Source organism: Manihot esculenta, chromosome 3, assembly GCF_001659605.2.
Source record: "Manihot esculenta cultivar AM560-2 chromosome 3, M.esculenta_v8, whole genome shotgun sequence".
Classification (NCBI taxonomy): domain Eukaryota; kingdom Viridiplantae; phylum Streptophyta; class Magnoliopsida; order Malpighiales; family Euphorbiaceae; genus Manihot; species Manihot esculenta.
Window position 1 is genome coordinate 7,628,099 of NC_035163.2, and position 21,709 is coordinate 7,649,807.

The following is a 21,709-nucleotide window of genomic DNA, read 5'->3' on the forward strand; positions in this document are numbered from 1 at the left end:
GTTTCCCGTGAATATGGTGCTTATTTGTTTGACAATAAAAGCCCAGATCTGCTTGTGTTCATTCCTGAGTGATTGTGACAATTATCCCATTCAATCAAACATCCTTTGTGTGTTGGGCTTACCTTTATTATTTTCAACATGCTGATCTGTTCTATGTATTCTTTTATTAGGATGCAAGACATTGAACTTATGCATATGCGCTATGCCCTGGAATCTATTGTTATTGCACTTGGAGTAATGGAAAGGTCTATGACTGATGAAAGAGGGAGTCATTATCAAGCAGCATTATGCCATTTGAAAGATCTGAGGAACCACTTGGAGGCTATTACAAATATTCCTCGAAAGGTAGCTCTACATGAAAATTTCCCCCTTCTTTTCTACTTGTTTTTTGGATGGGAGTGGGTGGGGGAGGTTTGCCGTGTTCCGCTTGTATACTCCTATAATATTGATTTGCATAGAAGACTTGCCAATCGGTTCTGGAAGTAGTCCTTTTGTAAGGATATATGTATTAAAACTGTTTTGGGATTTTTATTTTGATACATGATTTTGACTACGGTTCAATTAACTACTGCTGTCTATTTATATCCAATCCTTTTCCTTGGTAGGTAGCAATAAGTACTTAAAATTTGTGTCTTTTTATTCAGCTATTCTGCTTGGATATTTATATAATGTTTTTTTTTTCTATTTAATTATGCAGATATTGATGGTGAATGTTATAATTTCGCTTTTACATATGGATGGTATCTCTCTCAATTTGATGCATTGTGCCTCACTAGGGAGCAATTCTGAATCACCCTCTACATGTCAATGGGAGCATACCAATGTCACTACTTGTGAAGGGGGAAACGAACTAGTTATTTCTTTCACAGGATTGTTACTTGATATCTTGCGTCGCAATCTTCCACTAGGTGTCATTGATGAGCATGCACTAAATGATACCATGAATACAGGGGGAAGACAGGCATTAGAGTGGAGAATATCTATTGCTAAACATTTCATTGAAGATTGGCAATGGCGGTTGTCAATTTTGCAGCGTCTTCTACCATTATCGGATCGCCAATGGAGATGGAAGGAGGCATTGACTGTTTTACGTGCGGCCCCATCCAAGCTTCTTAACCTGTAAATTTAGTAAATTCTTATCTGAAAATTCATTCAAGTCATGTACAGATCAGTGAATTCTTACTTTTAACATGCTTGTATATTTTGTAGAATTCTATTCTGTGAGAGTTAATAAAGTATGACTTTTTGCATTATGCCGTGAAATTCAATCCCTACATCTTTATTCCCATTTAGAATCTATATATTGATCTCTGACCAGGGATGTATTGTGCCATCTTCACAAAAATGTAAATAGACTTAATACTATGTTATTTGTAATTGAGGAGTAAATAGTTATGTCAATAAATGTTCTCTCATCAAAACTGATGCAACCATGTTGATTCCTTTTAACTCTGCAGTTGCATGCAAAGGGCAAAATATGATATTGGCGAAGAAGCAGTTCATCGATTTTCATTATCTGCAGAAGATAGAGCTACCCTGGAATTGGCTGAATGGGTTGATGGTGCTTTCAGAAGAGCATCTGAATCCAGATTGGTCAGTCTAGCACTTTGATAAGTTCGCAACTTAGTATGCTGATTTCTTCCTATTATGTTATAGCTTTTATACTGTGGTCTGCTCCATGTAAATGGTTATATAAATACTGGCTAAATATGACAAAATTTGAATGCTCAGCTCTGCTCAACTAAGCCTGAATTCTTGTAAGATTGGGATTGCTACATAGATCATTTTCTGCTTTGCACTTGGTCTAAGGTTATATGCACAGAAAGTTCTGATGTTACTAGCCCTTCCTTACCATTTCGTATGCGTCCTCATGGTTATGCTAGGAGCTAGCTTAAATCATTAAGGGTATCTGTTTTACCTCTATTTTTCAGTACAACTGTGGCTGTTGAGTTGGACATATTTGGTGGGAGCAATGTATCTTTGGGATGGTTGTTGCATACCCCTTGTTTTAAATATATTTGACAGAACCATTGTGTCTTTAATTCATTACTTTGCAATGTTATTTGTTTGTATTTTTTCTTTCCAGTTGAATCCTTCACAATTTATTTTCAGCCAACAATTATCTTGGCAAGTTTTTAACTTTACTCCCTGGAATTCTTATTCCAAATATTCTACTGATGTCAATGTTCTTATTTCTTTACTAGGTAGAAGATGCAGTATCTCGTGCTGCTGATGGCACTTCATCTGGGCAAGACCTAGATTTTTCTTCTTTGCGTTCACAGTTGGGTCCTTTGGCTGCAGTAAGTGCTACAATGCTTGCTTTCCATTCCCCTTTTCTTAATTAAGGTATAAAGATTGTGTAGACTGACAGACTTCTAATTGCCGCCAGATTCTTCTATGTATTGATGTTGCTGCAACTTGTGCGAGATCGACAAATGTGTCGCAACAACTTCTGGATCAGGCAATGCTTACCTGCCAATGAATGTGGAATTTTTCTTCTTGTTTTTGAGCATTGAGCTTCTCTCATACACATATGTCTTAGTGTTGTTAGCAGTGTGCTTTATCAAGGCATTATGGTTCTCTATTTTCTGTCCTAGTTCAATGAAATTTTCACTTGTTTAGCTTTTCAAATTTTAAGTTGCCTTGGCCTTTAGGGAAGCAGTACCTTTTAAAGATGTCCTTTCCTTTTTTTGAAGAAATGAAACTAAAATTAAAATTAAAATGAGTCAGTTGGTGTTGAACTTCTTGAAGTTTCAATGCCAAGTTCTTTATGAGATACAACTGCTCATTTGACAAGGTGGTTGTTTTTCCTTTTCTACTAGTTCTAATCTTATGCAGTTGAACTTTGATTTATTTCAACTATGATACAGCAACTGAGTTCTCTAATTTTCCCTGTGTGCTCATAATATGGTCTCTCTCTCTTTCTGTGTGTGCACGCGCGTGCGCACAGCACAAGCGCATGTGCGCGTGTGCATGCTCGCGTGTCTGCATATGCTTGTTATTTTTTTTGTCCCAACTTTTGTATTGAGATGTCCCAACTATGATACAGCAACTGAGTTCTCTAATTTTCCCTGTGTGCTCATAATATGGTCTCTCTCTCTTTCTGTGTGTGCACGCGCGTGCGCACAGCACAAGCGCATGTGTGCATGCGTGTGCATGCTCGCGTGTCTGCATATGCTTGTTATTTTTTTGTCCCAACTTTTGTATTGAGATGCGGTGTTTGATTTTGCTGTTTGCATTTACTTGTATCATATGTACAGGCTCAAGTCATGTTATCTGAGATCTATCCTGGAGGTTCTCCAAAGACAGGCTCGACCTACTGGGATCAGATCCATGAAGTGGGAGTTATTTCTGTGTCTCGACGTGTACTCAAGCGTTTGCATGAGTTGTTGGAACAAGTAAGTTATGGGATAAATAGTTTTTAATCAACAATGAATTTCATGGATTTTGGGTGCTTGGTGATTGTTATTGATATAAAAGTCCCAGTTGTTTTTATAAGTAGACATTCTTAATATGTTGCTCAGGTTCTTATATCTCCTTTCTCGAGATGACCAGATAGTGGTGAGGTGGCAGTTGATTTTTTGCTCCCTACTACAACATTAAAGCCTTTGTTTGGCTTCTAGAAGATGAGACCAACTTGAACTCTTCTGGATATAAAATAGCAAAGAATTGATTCTTGAAAGGATGAAAAATTATTAACTTTTTATCTCCCTTTTTGATGCTTGGCATGAAATAGAAAATTGTGAAACATGATGTTTCATTTCACTAGGTAAATAGTCCAATGCTATCCATAGAAGTATAATGACTAGTTTATTTATTTATTTTCCTTGGGAAAATTGTATCGATGTTGATTCTTCTGATTTTTGTGGTCTTCCTTATGGATGTTATTGTATATATAATATATATGCTAAAATAAGATCCTTTTTGTTGTGGGTAATTTTTACCCATTGTACCTCAGCGTTAGCAGCTGTTACACTTCAATCCCTCATTTTTAATTTGTTTCCACACAATCCCTCATCTTTAAAATTTTTACATAAAAATCCCTCAAGCCATCTGTTCATTTATCGAAACTGATTAGCAGTTCCACAATATAAAAGTGAAAAAGTTCAAAAGTTCTCCATAAAATATTAAAATATTATCTGTTCTATATATTTTTTTATTTTTTTAATATTGTATTTTTTGCATTTTGATATTTTTACATATCTATTTTGCCTGATGAATAAATAAAAAATGGTTTGATGGATTTTTTGAAACGTTTGTGAAGATGAAGGATTTTTATGTAATGCTTTTAAAGTTGAGAGATTTTTGGATAATATTTCTAAAGATGAGGGATTATGACAACAAATTAAAGATTTGGGATTGGAGCACAACAAATTTTAAAGTTGATGGACAATGGGTATAAATTACTCCATTGCTGATCCTATGGCTTCACATTTTCTTTCAGGATGAAAATCCGGGCCTCCAAGCAATTCTGTCTGGGGAGATTATTATTTCAACATCAAAGGAGTTGACTCATCAGGGGCAAAAGGATCGTGCCCTTGCTATGCTACACCAGATGATTGAAGATGCTCACAAGGGCAAGAGGCAATTTCTCAGTGGTATGCTTTTTGCTTTAATTGTTTTTGTAGGAAAGACATTTATACCTGCTTTCTATAATATTGTAGAGATGTTTCTTCAATCCTGATACATCTTTCTCCCACAAAATCATAGGTAAGATTCATAATCTTGCAAGAGCTATTGCTGATGAAGAAGCAGAGTTGAATTTTATAAAAGGTGATCACCAACACGTGGAACGGAAACCTTTGGCTGATCTTGACAAGGATGGGGTTCTTGGGCTTGGGTTAAAAGCTGTCAAACATATGACCATAAGTTCAGGTGGTGGAGAAAGTAGCACACAGCCTGTTGGCTATGATTTAAAGGATGCTGGTAGTGGGAAGAGATTTTTTGGTTCATTAAGTGCCAAGCCTACTACATATCTATCACAATTCATTCTCCATATTGCGGCAATTGGAGACATAGTTGATGGGACTGATACAACCCACGATTTCAACTTTTTCTCTCTTGTTTTTGAGTGGCCTAAAGATGTAAGTCTTTCTATCATCTTTACTGAGGATTGTCTTATTTTGGTCAAAATATTTGTCTTATCTTATTATGGGTTTTGTCAATTATAATTTCGGGGCTGAGTGAAGCCCTGCGAATACTTTGGGGACCTTAGAAAGATCTCCAACTTGAAATTGAAACCATGTACTAGGGCAAAACTTAGAACCATGCATGGTGAAACTGTTGAAATGTGTATACTTGTTTCTATAAGTTGGAAACAATAACAACTAAGCCTTAAATGCAAACGAGTCAGGGTCGGCCTTTTTTATGGATCCTTTGAAAACACTTATCATACTTTTCTATGGAGTAGTGGAACTTGCAGATAAATCCACTCATTTGAATCATGTCTATTTGACCAACCTTCTTAGCAGTTGACAGGTGAATGTTTCAAGAACATGTATTGAATATGAGGATTATTAAAATGCAATGATAGGAAGACCTCTTTACTTGACATCTTTAGTGATATCATGTTTTTATGATATCAGCCCAGTATTGGGGATTATTAAAATGCAAAAGTATCACTTAATGCATAAATTGATGTGGAAACTGAATATCTTATACCTGTGCATAATTTATTGTTCAAATTTGACCTGAAACTAGGCATAACATTTTAGCCACTTAATTTCCACATCTAGGTACATATTCATGCTTCACCGTTATGTTTTGCAGCTTCTAACTCGTCTGGTCTTTGACCGAGGCAGCACTGATGCAGCTAGTAAGGTAGCTGAGATCATGTGTGCAGATTTTGTTCATGAAGTTATATCAGCATGTGTACCACCTGTTTATCCACCACGATCTGGTCGTGGATGGGCATGCATTCCTGTCATTCCTGCTTACCCAAAAAGTTGCTCGGATAATAAATTACTTTCCGCATCCTTTAAAGAAGCTAAGCCTAATTGCTATAGTTGCCCATCAGTAACTCCTGGAGTCCCTCTGTACCCTCTGCAGTTGGATGTTGTAAAACATTTGGTTAAACTATCCCCTGTGAGGGCTGTGTTAGCATGTGTTTTTGGGAGTGGTATCTTAAATAGCAGTAGTGACTCCGCTATATCTAGTTCCTTGGATGATGGATTATTGCCAGCACCTGACAGTGACAGACTATTTTATGAGTTTGCTCTTGATCAGTCTGAAAGGTACTTGTTGCTTTGAAGTTTGAAAAATTGAATAACTGCTGAAATCTGTCAAACTATGATTTTCTTTTCTCTTCAATTCTTAGTATATTTTTGTTGACATCAACAGGTTCCCTACTTTGAACCGATGGATACAAATGCAAACTAACCGACATCGAGTTTCAGAAGTTGCTGTAACATCTAAGCATAAGACTAATAAGGATGACGTTAAAAATGACACAAGAACTGCCATCAAGAGACTTCGTGAGCATGATAATAGTGATACTGAGTTGGAAATTGATGACATCGTCAGTGGCAGTAATCTTTCAGCCGCTTTGCCAGACCTCAGCATTGAAGGTGGTGCCGCTCCTGGTCCACAGCAGGATTCCTCAAAATCTGATTATGTTGAAAGTGATACTACAGTATATCTTTCATTGGATTGGGAAAATGAAGAACCTTATGAGAAAGCAGTAGAGAGGTATTTCTTCCTTTCTTGTTTGGTACCTCTTTCTTTTTTGTTCTTTTTTTTGGTTGAGTCAGGGTGGGATAGTTAAGTTCTCCTTGTCGCTTCCTTTTGTTTTCATTTTACTCGAGTGTTGTGTAAAAGTTTATATTTGGGTTTTGGATCTAAGGAATAGTAAAAGGATCAGGGAAGACCATTCCTGAGAAAAAGATACAAAGGGGAAAGCTATTCATGAGCTCTTAGGAGGCCATGTTGTAGTTTCTATATTCTGTAATTTAATTCAACTAAAACTAAAGATATTCTGGTTCTTTGAGTATGTTTTGGCTGAAGAGAAGAAAAAACACAATAAAGAGGCCACCAAATTTTGGTCCTAGCAAGTGAGGGGTTTTGAGGGAGAAAGTGAAGATAGCTGACCCTTGTAGTTTTTTCATGTGGGTTTGTTGGGCACTTGAGCAGTTGAACTTGCACTCCAGTGGTCTTGAGCCCAAGAGGCCAACAGTCTAGACAGAAAGGGTCACTTATGAGAAAAAGGCACAATTCCCATTTAGTCACAATATAATACATACCTATTCCAACAAAATTTTCCCATAGTTTCTTATCCACTTCTTTTTGCCATATGCTTTGCTCTTCTTGCCATTTACTGAATGTTTTTTTTGACTCTGCAGATTGATTGGTGAAGGGAAACTGATGGATGCTCTTGCACTTTCGGATCGTTTTTTGCGTGATGGAGCCTCAGATTTGTTACTCCAACTGCTCATTGAACGTGGAGAAGAAAACCTTCCAATGTCTGGACAGCCTCAAAGTTATGGAGGCCAAAGCATCTGGAGCAATAGCTGGCAGTATTGCCTGCGTTTGAAGAATAAACAATTGGCAGCTAGACTTGCCCTCAAGTATGTGGTGTTATGATTTTCAACATTATCTTTAGAAATTACTTTGTCACCCCGACAATACATTTTTGCCTCAATATGTGTGTTTCTAGTTGTATGATGGGGGAGGGGAGTGGAAAATTAATTTATTTTCATTGGCTGAAGTTGCATTGCGACTTCTTCAGTAGGCCAGCTTTGATAGGGACATATCGAAGTTGTTAATAGTAACTATAATGTTTTTATGTTCTAGTGATGTTTTTTTACTTCGAAGGTCTGAGAACCTCATCTGATTTGGGTTTAAATGACATAAAAAAGAAAAAGGAAATGCATAGTCTGGTTGTGGTGACATTTTTTTCAGGTTTCTGATATTCAATCACACATAAGAGTTATTTATTGTGAAAAGTGTATGAAACTTTGAAACCATCTAAACCTGAAGATAATTGCTCTTTGAAAGAGTGTTTTACCTCAGGTCTATGTGCCCTTATTTGGCCTAGGTTAGGGCTATTTGGCACAATCTTTCTTCAGTATATAATTATGTCTTAGGCTCTTTGCTGATCCTGAGCTGAAGAATACATGGAAATCAACATGCTACTAGATGCTGCCAATTCTTTATGGGCAGGGATTTATAATCAGCATAATTCAGTAACCTGCTCAGTTAGTAAGAGACATATTTCCCACCTGCATGCTCCAGACTTTGTCTGGAAGCGTGAAATCCTTCACTTCTAAAATCTAAAGCTTATGGGATCTTAAGAATAAGAACTAATAGATAGTATCAATAATAAAATTGGATGCCATGATATATACATATGCGGGCCTGTAGTGTTTACTTTGTAGACGCCAGTACTGCTTTAAAAATGGTTTTGGTTTCAGGAAAGATGCCAATGTTTTCTGGAGTCTTTGGATAGAAATGATTGCATCCTCAACAATAAAAACTATAATTTTGTTCCTTAATAGGTTATGGGCCAATCAAACAAGATGATGCTTTTTAACTTCTACAAGGAATATGCTTTTAGAGCTTTAGGGAATTTTTTGGAGTGCATTGATTGAGGGGGTTTACATTTTTAGCTAGTTGTGTTCTTCTTAATAGTTGTGGTATTAGGAGGATCCTTCCTTCTCCATGTTGTACGCTCCTTTGTTATTTTCAAATGAAATTTATATCACACACACTCCCTCTGCAGCCTATAGTGCTTATTCTAAAATATGACATGTTTTCTTCCAGGTATATGCACAGGTGGGAACTTGATGCTGCTCTAGATGTACTCACAATGTGTAGCTGCCACCTTCCTGAGAATGATGCAGTTAGGAATGAGGTACTGGTTATACAAAAGATCTTATTTTTTTCCTCCCCTTAATATTTACATATTAGGGGGTTTGTCATGCTTGTCCTGTAAGTGATAGTCATAGAATTACTTTCTTTTGTAATGGATATTGCTTGGTTTGATGTTTATGTTATGCAATGATATTTTTCTATGGATATCTAGGTATTGCACACAAGACAAGCTTTGCAGAGGTACAGCCATATATTGAGTGCTGATGATCATTATAGTAGCTGGCAAGAGGTCACAACTCACAACTCCCTTTGTTTCTCTTCTGTTGATGAAACATTATTAATTTATTATGTATATCAAATCTGAGATTTGGCACTGTTTCATTCTATTTTCCCTCCCCCTTCCTCTCGAATGCCCAAAAATAAGGCCCATTCTAGATAAGCTACCCAGCCACTTCAGTTTTTTATTTTATTTTATTTATTTTTATTTTTGGACTTGGAACTAATACGCCATACCCATTTTTTTCTGTAACCTCTTTATTTTTATGTCATGTTACTGAATCACAATAAGTAACTTATCCAGTGCTTTGATAGAAAAAACACTTATCCAATGCGGTCTAATGTACCAAGATGCGTTCAATACTTCTATTAGTTTCTTTCTCCTTTACTGTTAATGAAAAAAAAAGTCAAATAACATCTAAATAAATTTTCAATTGAATGTAAAGGACATTTTTATCCCTTTTAAATAAATACTTTAAATAACAAGAAGTTTAAAAACTACAGTATCTTAAGATTGATGCAAACTATAGTATTGCAATTATAGAACTAATATCATCACATTGAGGAAATGCATATATAGCATTTGCAGGAGCAGTCTTGTTTATATGTACTAGCACTCAACTTTGAGTTAGTGTGCCAGCCATAGTACTCTAACCATTTTACCCTCAAACTTTTGCAGGTGTCCCTCCCTTTTTTTTCTTCCCTTCTTCCTGCAATTTCAAGATTAGATAAAATTACAATCAGTTTTAAAAATCTTGATTGTTGTGCCAAGATTTAAAGAATTAGATTAAATCTCCAAAACACGCAAAGCTTTGGCTTTTTAATGCCAATTTGTTCATGATGATAATATACAAAATTTTGACTAAAAAAAGAACTTTCAGCATTGTCTGGGCTATCATAGCTTGTGAAAACTAAAAATTATAGAGAAAATGATTCTTAATTTTCATTTTGTAATTGGTCTTTCCGATGTCAGTATTATAGTTTTTTCTCATTGGAATTAGGTTGAAGCAGAGTGTAAGGTAGATCCTGAAGGATTAGCACTTAGATTGGCTGGGAAAGGAGCTGTTTCTGCAGCTCTGGAAGTGGCTGAGAGTTCAGGGCTATCAATAGCTTTGCGAAGAGAACTTCAGGGTCGACAACTTGTGAAGCTTCTCACTGCAGACCCTCTTAATGGTGGAGGTCCTGCAGAAGCTTCACGCTTTCTTTCTTCATTACGTGATTCTGATGATGCTTTACCAGTTGCAATGGGTGCAATGCAGCTATTACCAAATCTGCGGTCAAAGCAACTTCTTGTAAGTAAAGGTCTCATTTTTTCTACTTCTAGTTTGGTTCCTCTCTTTCACTTCTCAATTTGAGAACTTGTGCTGTTTATTCATTTACGAAGGTTCACTTCTTCCTTAAACGAAGAGATGGGAATCTGTCAGATGTTGAGGTTGTGCGGCTTAATTCATGGGCTTTAGGACTTCGTGTTCTTGCTGCCTTGCCATTGCCATGGCAGCAAAGATGCTCTTCCTTGCATGAGCACCCACATCTAATACTGGAGGTTCTACTGATGAGAAAACAGTTGCAATCTGCTGCTCTGGTATGAAAGTGTTTTTCTTTTTAGCTGTTTTCAGGACTCATGTTACTTTTGAATATGTGCTCTGATTGTCACCACGTGACAGTCATATTTGTTCCTGGTTTATTATTTAGATGAGGTCACACCTTTTGGTACTTAAGGGTTATGTACAGTTCCCTTAATAATAACTCCTTGATCACGTTTCCTTTTTTTTTTTCCTGATAATATTGATGACAGATCCTTAAAGAATTTCCATCGCTCAGAGACAATAGTGTCATTGTTTCATATGCCACTAAAGCAATTGCTGTGAGTATAAGTTCTCCCCCAAGAGAACCGCGGATTTCTGTATCTGGAACAAGACCAAAACCAAAAACAAAAACAGGTGTGCCTGCAAGGTCATCTTTTAGTAGCAGCTTAAGTAACTTGCACAAAGAAGCTCGCAGAGCTTTTTCTTGGACTCCACGGAATACTGGAGATAAGAATACTCCAAAAGATGTATATCGTAAGCGAAAAAGTTCTGGGTTGCCACCATCTGAAAGAGTTGCTTGGGAGGCAATGGCTGGAATTCAAGAGGATCGGGTTGCATCGTATTCTGCAGATGGACAGGAAAGACTCCCTTCTGTTTCTATTGCTGAGGAATGGATGCTAACTGGTGATGCTAGTAAAGATGAGGCTGTTCGTGCTGCACACCGATATGAAAGTGCTCCAGATATTATACTTTTTAAGGTATGCTGGCGGATACTTCTAATATCATCTGTTAATAGGTTGGATAATGAACTATGAAACATGCATAGTTCGTACTGAATCAGATTAGGATTGTCTCTTACAATTGACACTGGAAGAGCTTGATAGGCCTCACTGGAAGTAGAAACATTTCACAATTGAGTGTGCATGTTTAGAAAAAAAGATAAACCTTGTGATGTTTTCTACCAAATATTGATTTGATGTGAACTTGAATACAAAAGTTTCAAATTTACGTTTCATTAGTTGTGAAGAAACTTTTATCTTGAATTGTCCTCTTTTTTTTTTTTTGGTTGCAAAAACATTGGATAATATGAATTGCCAAGTAATAGTTTGGCTTATACACATGGAGCTCAAACTGGCTGCTACCACGTAGATGTGATTTGTAAGTTTCCTATATGTGCAATGCTCTGCTGTTTTTATAATTAGTAGGTTTATTTGCATTGGCAGTTTCTTTTTGAAATATGCGCCCACTGAAGGTTTCAGTTTTTTTGTTTCTAGGCTCTACTTTCATTGTCTTCTGATGAGTTGGTGTCGGCCAAAAGTGCTCTGGACTTGTGCATGAATCAGATGAAGAATGTGTTGAACTCACACCAGTTACCTGCGAATGCATCCATGGAAACAATTGGTCGGGCATATCATGCTACTGAGACATTTGTACAGGTACAAATATTGGCCATGCTTGTAGTTTTAATAGATGGTAACAAATTCTTTCTCATCATCATAGTTAAAAATGCCTTACAAGCAAATATGATATTCCTCAGTTAAGCCTTGCTTGCATTCAAAGGATACACAATTATTATTTATCTGCCAAGCAATTGTTAGATTGAAAATATCATCAGTTAACCTTATTTACAGGGGCTATTTTATTCTAAATCCTTGTTGAGGAAGCTTGTTGGGGGGAATGACTTGTCTAGTAATTCTGAAAGAAGTAAGGATGCGGATGATGCATCTTCAGATGCTGGTAGCTCTAGCATGGGTAGTCAGTCCACAGATGAGGTCTCTGAAATCTTGTCACTGGCAGACACTTGGCTTGGACGTGCTGAGTTGCTTCAAAGCCTATTGGGATCTGGAATTGCGGCTTCTCTTGATGATATTGCTGATAAAGAGTCATCTGCCCATCTCCGTGATAGGTTGATTCTTGATGAACAGTACAGTATGGCTGTATACACCTGCAGGAAGTGTAAGGTAAATATCATGTTTAGATAATGGAGCTGCTGAGTTTTGCTTATGTTCAGCTCATAAAATCTTGGTGCTTCTGTCAGATTGATGTTTTCCCTGTGTGGAATGCATGGGGACATGCTTTGAATAGGATGGAGCACTATGCTCAAGCTCGTGTAAAGTTCAAGTATGAAAGTCTACATATGCCTCTATATTTTGTCAGCAAGAATGATATCTCTCTGAGATTCATACCAGGCTGTGCTCATCCTTTGTTCCTTGTTTGATTGTTTCAGGCAAGCTCTTCAATTTTACAAGGGGGACCCAGCACCTGTAATTCTAGAGATCATTAATACAATTGAAGGGGGTCCACCAGTAGATGTGTCTGATGTTCGTTCTATGTAAGAAAGGATGCAACTTACTGTCTTTATGTCTTTTATATGTCTAATGGCTAGGATGAGCCAACATTATAAAGAACCCTGGTCTGGAGTGGCACTGGTGGATCCACGATTGGGCCAAGGAGGGCCATGGGCCCCCCTGAAAATTTTTAAAATTACGTAGGAGTACTTAGGTAATTTTCAAAGGAAAATTATTATTAAGTCCCTAAATTTTTAAAAATTCATTACTTCATCCCTATTTGAAATTTACACAATTAAAATGTTTTTTATTTTATAAAATCAAATTCTTTAATCATTTTGTCAAAAAATGCATCAAGATATCTAGAATATTTATATTATTTAATCCTATAATTTTAACTACACATATTAAAATAATATATGGAAGTTTAGGTGTTTATACTATTTAGTTTTTATTTAGTTTTTATGACCATTTATACTATTTAGTTTTTATGACTAAGGATAAAATAAATTGATCAACAATTTTTTTTGATAAATTACTAAATAATTTAATTTTATAAAATAAAGAGATATTTTACTCGAACGATTTTGATATAAAGATGAACTAGTGAATTTTTTTAAAATTCAAAAACTTAATAGTAATTCTCTCATAAATAAAATAGCAACCTCAAATACCATTTTTAGAGTAACCACCTTATTTCTGTATTCTTTTTCAATCTAAAAAATTTATTTTTAATCTTCAAGATTTCAGCTTCAAATATCCTATTCATTTTTTTTTCTTTTTAAAGTATTTATAAGATAATTATTCACTTATTATTTAATTTATTTTTATATAATCATTTTTTATTTAGAAGTGATAGTTATGTTTATTTTATGTTAGACTATTTAAATAAATAGAAATAAATTTTAAACTTTTTAAATCTAGAAAAAATGAGTTTAATAGGTTATGAGCTATTTTTTTTTTAAAAAAAATCTCAAATATAGTTACAATCAAATAGTGTTTATATGGTTAATAGGTTAAGCTATTCAAACTAAAAAAAAAGGAAAAAAACTCTAAAGTGGGCAAATTGATTTAACTTGCAATATTTTTCAGTTATTTTTAATTTAACTTGAGAACCTTGTCTTTTATATTTATATGGATAAATTTTTTTTAAAATGAGTGAAATTCAAAGTCTTGTTGAAAAGCTAAAATTGGGCCCTCTGACTTTAATTTCTGGATCTGCCACTGTGGAGTGATCTCAATTTTTTTTCCCTGTTGTTTGGAAGTATGCTTGTTTCTTTCTGTAAACTAGGGATACTTCATAGCTGGAAAGAAATGAAATTTTATTGAAAATACCAAGTCATAGGAAGCAAAGGTTGATTATGAACTCCATGATAGTTAACTAAAATGTTGGAGATGCATGCATGTGTTCACACACTCGTACACGTATATACACGAACATGAACATCTATGTTTATATATGCATGCAAACATCTATCTATAATGTTCTGATACTTGGAAGTTGGAATGTGATAAAGTATTCTAGCTTTATGTTATTCCTGTGACATTTGCTTTGCTGAGATTGAAGATTATCCATTTACTTCCATGATAGAATGACTGTATCTTCATATCTATTTCTTGATGTTCAGCTTTAATCTGGAGTCTGGACTCTCTTTTTATTTTTTATTTTTTATATTTTTTTGGGAGGGGGGGGGAGTGATGGTTTATGTAGATTCTCTGGTTCTACAGTTATATATTATGCTTAACCTCTACTTTTATAGGCACCAACATGAATTTGAATTGGAGTCGCAATTGCGACCATAGGTAATGGAAATAGGTTTGTAACATACTAACATCCATGACTGCGGCCTATTCCTGACTATGCAATTTTTTTTTTAGAAATATTGATGTGGACTTGCTGTCTAACTGGGGGTGAATGGTAAAAAAAGATTCATATAGTCAACCTAACTGTAGAGATTAAAGTTTAGTAATTGTTGTTGCAAAGTTCATGAAATGAATATATATTTAAAGATATAAGTTGAAATCAAATAAAGATATTTGCTTGCATAAAATATAGACAAAGACTAATAGTTCACCCTTTGCAAAATATGGATGTAGATAGCTATGTTTCACTTATACTAAACTTTCATTAATTGGTGATTTTAGCTTAAGAAGTGAAAGGTTTGTAAAAATGATGAAAATAGCTGGGAAGTTGAGAGAGTGAGGAACAGTAGAGGAAACCCCCAGAAACGAAGTATTAAATGAGCTTCCTGCCCCCTTCTGAAAAGGAAAAAAAAAGGAAAGAAAGAATGAATCCCATGAGTGGTGGCTGTTGCAGGTTTGGACCTGCTTGTTTTTTTTTTTTTTTTTTTTTTTCTAATTTTGCCTATGCATAATGGTTATGAAGGTAGTGAAGCCTTCAAACTGGTGAATCACAGCCATTATGTATGAAGGCAATGAAGCCCTTCAAAACTGGTAAACAACAGCCCTTGTGTTTAAAACCATGGACCGCATCAAAGCTTAAAGCACTTCAGCTGTGGCAGTGTGATCCTAATGAGATGCTAATATGGTTTTTTAATATTATTTTGTGACTGGTTAAATTTCCACATGGAATGATGGTTTTCCAATTGGCAAAACAGCAGCTAGGCTAGTAGATTGTTGTTTATGTATTTCTGTTCTAATAACGCTCTGGCTTTATTAGTGTCTATTAGGTTTATTGTACATGCAATGTTAACCCTTTCTTAGTATTTAAAGGCTGACGAAGACTTTGTTCTAATAATGGCAAAATGTTATTCCATGTGGTTCCTTTAATGTACATTCTATTTAACATGACTTGGACCACAGGTATGAACATTTGGCTAGAAGTGCTCCAACAATATTGGATGATTCACTTTCTGCTGATTCATATCTCAATGTTCTGTACATGCCATCTACATTTCCACGTTCAGAAAGATCCAGGCGTTTCCAAGAATCTATATCCAATAATTCAGCATATAACACTGACTTTGAAGATGGACCTCGCAGCAATCTGGATAGTATTCGCTATCTTGAGTGTGTTAATTACTTACAAGAAGTAAGCTAAACTGTCTCTACATGCTCGAGCATTCCATTTTTCTCAGATATGGCTTTTATCAGCATGTGGTTAATTTCCTTCTTTTTCCGGATGTTCACTATGCATGTGCACAAGCTGAAGTGATTTTTGTTTTGCTCACATAAGTTCTCCATACACAAACCTCAAAATATAAACGGCATATTGTTTCATAAATAAGCAATATTACTTTCAGGATCAGAACTTGCTGCATCACGGGAGTTTTTAGTTTCTATGTTGTCTGTTGATAACTAGATTCGGGAATTGTTACAGTTACCTTTTCTCTTTTTGAGCTTTGCAGTATGCTCGTCAGCATTTGCTTGGATTTATGTTCAGGCATGGTCGCTATACTGATGCCTGCATATTGTTCTTTCCTCCTAATGCTATTTCGCCACCTCCTCAACCTTCGGCAATGGGAGCAGTAGCTTCATCTTCATCACCTCAAAGACCAGATCCTTTAGCTACTGATTATGGGACTATTGATGATTTATGTGACTTGTGTATTGGTTATGGTGCAATGTCTGTTCTTGAGGAAGTGATTTCGACGAGAATGGCATCTGCAAAACAGGAGGATGTAGCAGTAATTCAGCATGTTACTACTGCCCTTGCTCGTATTTGCAGCTACTGTGAAACTCATAAGCATTTCAACTATTTATACAAGTTTCAGGTATAGGGAAAAGCTTTTTCCAAATTTTCTTTTTTCATTTGAAAGAATGTTGTCGCTTACGTGCAATGGATTAGAATTTGGAAGGGATAACCCTTCTCAAAGATGCATATCATGTCCATAAATATGTCCATATGATTTTCACTGGAGTGCGGCAATCATCATGTCTACTTGGCCAGGAAGTGCATGTGTGAGTAAACAGGTCAAAGCTTTTGACTTGAATGTGACATGCTTGCTATACTAATTAACCTGGCCCAATAGAACAAATCATTAATGGAACAATACACATGATTAAGATTAACTCGTTTATAAACCTTCATTTACTTTACTGTGACACATCACATAAACCCTGTGTTTGATGCTAATAATTGTTATCATGGGAGCAATTATTAAAGCCTGTGTTACCTTTGTGTATTTTGCAGCGGATGAAAACATATCATCAAATTTATCATGATACAGCACATAAACCCTGTGTGTGATTCTAATGTAGGAAATTGTTACCATGATAGCAATTATTAAGAGACTAGAGTATATCTACCTTTGTGTGATTTTGCAGTAGATTTGTTATCCCTCTTCTTCTTCTTCTTCTTTTGCCTGCGTGTTCTCAAGGGTAATATTGTTTAGTTTGATTTAATCAACACAATTTTATGCATGATATGCTTGGTTTTGTTACCAGAAAGATTAAAAATTAGAGAGATCATGCAAAGCAAAGTGATGAGAATTCTCTTCTGTTGGAAATGATGAGATTCCTTGCTCTTCTATTATAATGATACGTATGAGAGAAGGAATAAGAGAATTAGTTAGGAGGGAAAGTGGTTAATGGCAGATATAGCTGTTGTATTTTGGAGGGAAAAGAATCTAGAAGCAATTATCTATTAAGGAGAAGTATAAGGGAGCGAAAAGGCTGATTGTATGGGCATTGAAGATCAAAATAATATCCTTCTCTCCTATTTCTCTCTCCTATCTCTATCTCCCTCTTTGGTGCTACTCTCTAATTCTTTCTTTCTTCATCTCTCTCTCAATTCTATCAGTTAGGATTATTCCTAACAATTGGTGTCGGAGCTGGTTTTGTGAGGGCTTGAACTACAAAATTGATTTTGTGGGCTCGTGATGGCTACCAGATCTGTTATGGTGAGTTCTGAAGGGTTGAGGTATGCTGAATTGGAGGAATAGATAAGGAAGGTGCAAGAGAGTTTGCAGAGGAATAATGACATATTCGAAGGAGAACTCAATGTTGTAAAGGAAGGAGTGCAAAAGGCTTCTCGAGATAATGATGCACTCAAGGGAGATCTGTAGATCCTCGTGAAGACAGTAATGAAAGTCATAGGGAAAGGAGTAAGCAATGAGGATGAAGATCAGGCTGCATCCAGAACCCAAGCCACAGGGATTGGATCTTTAAATAAAGGAGTACATAACAAAGGAATATTACCAACTCTAGAAGTAACCAGAGATGTCAGCAACTCTGGGAATTCCTGTAATTTTGGCTTGGATAATACTTTGTTGCCTAAAATTGAGTTGATAACTTGGGATGGAAAGGACCTTAGAAAGTGTGTGAAATATTTTGAGGATTTTAGGATGCCACTTGATCAGAGGATTTTGGTTGAAAAGTCTGATGCTGGGTTCCACAATTAGAACAAGGGAAAAACCCACTCGTGGGAGGAATTTGAAAGTGCATTATGTAGCAAGTTTACGGACGAAAGGTTGGAGGATATTGTATAAGCATTTATGAGGGTGAAACAATGAGGGATAGAGGAGTGTCAAGATGAGTTTTAGGGCTTGAGGATATGAATGGAGAGATTGAAACCTAAACTTACTAAGTCCCATCTTCTGTCAGCCTTTATGGGAGGATTAGAAGAAGAGATACGATTAATGGTGAGAATGTTGAAACCTAGAACCTTATTGGAGGTTGTGGCAATTGCCTGATTGCAAGAGTCTTTTTGACCCCACTAAAAAGAACCAAACCACAATTCAAACCCTATACCAGTAATACCAACACTAGAGCTACCAATAGTTCCTACAACTACCACAAACCTTAGCAGTTTCATTCCAACACCCTCCCCCTCCCCACCCACAAAAAAAAAAAAAAAAAAAAAAGAAAAAAAAAAAAGAAAAAAAAGAAAAAAAAACTCTTAGGAACCTTAAAGATGAAAGGGCAAGAGGAAGAAGAGAAGGACCTGTGTGAGGTAGGGGTGTGCATTCAGTCAGAATCGAACCAAAATCAAAAAACCAAAATTTTAAAACATTAAAATTGAATCCAAATCGAAATTAGAGAAACACTGAATCGAACCTAATAAAATCAGTTTGGTTTGGTTCGGTTCGGTTCGAAAAAGTGAGAACTGAAATTAAAGATATAGAGTCTTCATCACTTTCATAATTCCATGGCAAAATTAGTTGCAATTACTAAAAAATTCAACAATTTCTTCCACAATTCTTCAATCTTGTAGAAAGGTAATATTTGATATATATTACAATAGAGATTACAACATATTTATACATGAGAGACTGTATTTAGAAAGGAAAGAAAATCAAGACTATGATCATGCAATTCCTAAGATTAAGCAACTAATATATCTATCAATATTTACTTCCTATATTAACATATTTACTTCTTATAACGTATAACACTCCTTAAGTTGGAGCATTGATATTAATTATGCCCAACTTGTTACATATATAATCAATTCGAGTCCCATTTAGAGATTTAGTGAAGATATCTCCTAGTTGTTCTCCAATTCGGATATATCCTGTTGAGATTATCTTTTGTTGGACCTTCTCACGAATAAAATGATAGTCAATTTCGATGTATTTAGTCCTCTCATGAAATACTGAAGTGGAGGCAATGTGAATAGCTGCTTGATTATCACACCACAACTTAGCAGACACTGAATTTGTGAACCCAACCTCTTCTAACAGTTGATGCACCCACAAGACTTCACATATTGCTTATACTATGGTTCGATACTCAGATTCGACACTAGAATGAGAGATCACATTTTGCTTCTTACTTTTCCATAAGACCAAGTTACCTCCCACAAAAACACAATATCCAATAGTTGACCTCCTATCACCCTTTGAGCCTGCCCAATCAACATTAGAAAAACATTCAATATTTGAGTGCCCATGACTACCATAGAAGAGGTCTTGTCCTGAGGCCCTTTCAAGTAGCAAAGAATATGTCCTACAACATCCCACTGAGCAACAGTAGGAGAGGACATAAATTGATTTACCACTCACTGAATATGCAATATCAGGACGAGTCACCGTCAAATAATTCAACTTGCCAACTAATCTTCTATACATTTTAGGATGTGCAAATGGCTCACTGTCTTCTGTGGTAAGTTGAAGGTTAGGGGTCATGGAGCACTACAAGGCTTAGCACCCAATTTTCCTGTTTCTGTCAACAAATCAAGAACATATTTTCTTTGAGATAAGAAGATGCCTTTCTTACAATGCATAACTTCGATACCCAAAAAATATTTCAAGGAGCCCAAATCCTTTGTATGAAACTGTGTTTTAAGAAATTCTTTTAGGAATGTGATGCTAGCAACATCACTTCCTGTGATAACGATATCATCCACACATACTACAAGCAGAATTACTTCACTATCAGAATTTCTATAAAACACTGAGTGATCACACTTACTCATCGTCATTCCAAACTGTTGGACCACCTCACTAAACCTGCCAAATCATGCTCGAGGACTCTGTTTCAAGCCATAGAGGGATTTTTGAAGTCTACAAACCTTGCCTAACTCCCCCTGAGCAACAAAATCAGGTGGTTGCTCAATATAAACCTTCTCCTAAAGATCACTACGGAGAAAAGCATTTTTAATATCCAGTTGATGCAAAGGCCACTCGTGTGTAGTTGCCAAGGAAATAGACAGTCGAACAGATGCGAGCTTGGCAACTGGAGAGAATGTATTAGAATAGTCAACTCCATAAGTTTGAGCATAACCTTTAGCCACTAAACAGGCCTTGAGGCGAGCAACAGATCCATCAGGGTTTATTTTCACTGCAAACATCCATTTACACCCAATAGCCCGCTTTCCTGGGGGCAAGGACATCAACTCCCAAGTACCATTAGCGTCTAGGGCCATCATTTCCTTTTCCATTGCAGCACGCCAACCAAGATGGAATAAAGCCTCAATAACAGTTTTGGGGACAAAAATAGAATCTAAAGCAGTGGCCAAACAACGAGAAGAAGAGGATAATTGACCATAAGAGATGAAAGACAGAATAAGATGAGTGCAAGTACGTTTACCTTTGTGAATAGCAATGGGCAAATCCAAATCAGATGGTGAAGGATCAACGGGAGCACGATCTGTCGACGAAGAAGCGGGTAGCGGAGCGGAGTCAGAGTCCTCTAAGTGTCTAGAATAAACATAAAAGATGGGAGTGCGACCTGACACATGAGCGGAAGGTGCAGGAATAGTATGAGGAGACAGAGAGCGAAAAGTGTATAACAAGATGTCATCTTCCTCCCCTTAGGTGTCATAAACAGATGATGGCGGAAAAAGCGGAGTGAACTCAAAAAATGTTACATCAACAGACACAAGGTACCGATTAAGATCAGAAGAAAAACAACGATAAAGCAGCCAAGAAAGACACATTTGAGTGATTTGGGACCAATTTAGTAATCTGTGGATAAATATCACGAGCAAAATAAGTACAACTAAAAATACGTGGCTCAATAGAAAACAAAGATGTAATGAGAAACATGTTATAAGAGATATCACCATGAAGGACGGAGGAGGGCATGTGATTGATCAAAAAACAAGCAGTGGATATAGTATCAGCCCAAAAGCATTTAGGTACTTTCATTCCGAATAAGAGGGCTCTGGCTACTTCAAGAAGATGTTGATTTTTTCTTTCGGCAACTCCATTCTGTGAAGGAGTGTCAACACAGGAGTCAGGCCTAACTTACCCCAAAAGCTAGCTCAAGGAGGAGGATTGCCTATGACCCATATAAGGGGCTCATTACCCCTTTCCACAACCGATGTGGGATTCAATATACCCCCTCACGCCCATAATTCCTATTGGTGCGTGGCATATTTATGGGGCGCCCAACATCGGATGGGGA

The 21,709-nt window shown here is 36.3% G+C and overlaps 1 protein-coding gene across 3 annotated transcripts in view; it reads left to right on the forward strand.

Moving 5' to 3' along the window:
• LOC110611280 overlaps positions 1–21,709 on the forward strand; it is a 55,277-nt gene that overhangs the window by 15,354 nt on the left and 18,214 nt on the right. For all 3 annotated transcript variants that reach the window (XR_006350109.1, XM_021751498.2, XM_021751499.2), the window contains exons 7-28: positions 171–345; positions 698–1,119; positions 1,458–1,593; positions 2,205–2,300; positions 2,390–2,461; positions 3,261–3,398; positions 4,445–4,598; positions 4,711–5,084; positions 5,770–6,233; positions 6,340–6,687; positions 7,338–7,562; positions 8,758–8,848; positions 9,020–9,097; positions 10,086–10,376; positions 10,469–10,666; positions 10,880–11,368; positions 11,885–12,046; positions 12,242–12,571; positions 12,649–12,731; positions 12,838–12,942; positions 15,722–15,950; positions 16,267–16,632. Coding sequence is in view for 2 of the 3 variants with exons in the window: in XM_021751498.2 (XP_021607190.2) it covers positions 171–345; positions 698–1,119; positions 1,458–1,593; positions 2,205–2,300; positions 2,390–2,461; positions 3,261–3,398; positions 4,445–4,598; positions 4,711–5,084; positions 5,770–6,233; positions 6,340–6,687; positions 7,338–7,562; positions 8,758–8,848; positions 9,020–9,097; positions 10,086–10,376; positions 10,469–10,666; positions 10,880–11,368; positions 11,885–12,046; positions 12,242–12,571; positions 12,649–12,731; positions 12,838–12,942; positions 15,722–15,950; positions 16,267–16,632 (5,026 nt within the window). In the remaining variant the exon portion in view is untranslated. The remainder of the gene's footprint in view (positions 1–170; positions 346–697; positions 1,120–1,457; positions 1,594–2,204; positions 2,301–2,389; positions 2,462–3,260; positions 3,399–4,444; positions 4,599–4,710; positions 5,085–5,769; positions 6,234–6,339; positions 6,688–7,337; positions 7,563–8,757; positions 8,849–9,019; positions 9,098–10,085; positions 10,377–10,468; positions 10,667–10,879; positions 11,369–11,884; positions 12,047–12,241; positions 12,572–12,648; positions 12,732–12,837; positions 12,943–15,721; positions 15,951–16,266; positions 16,633–21,709) is intronic.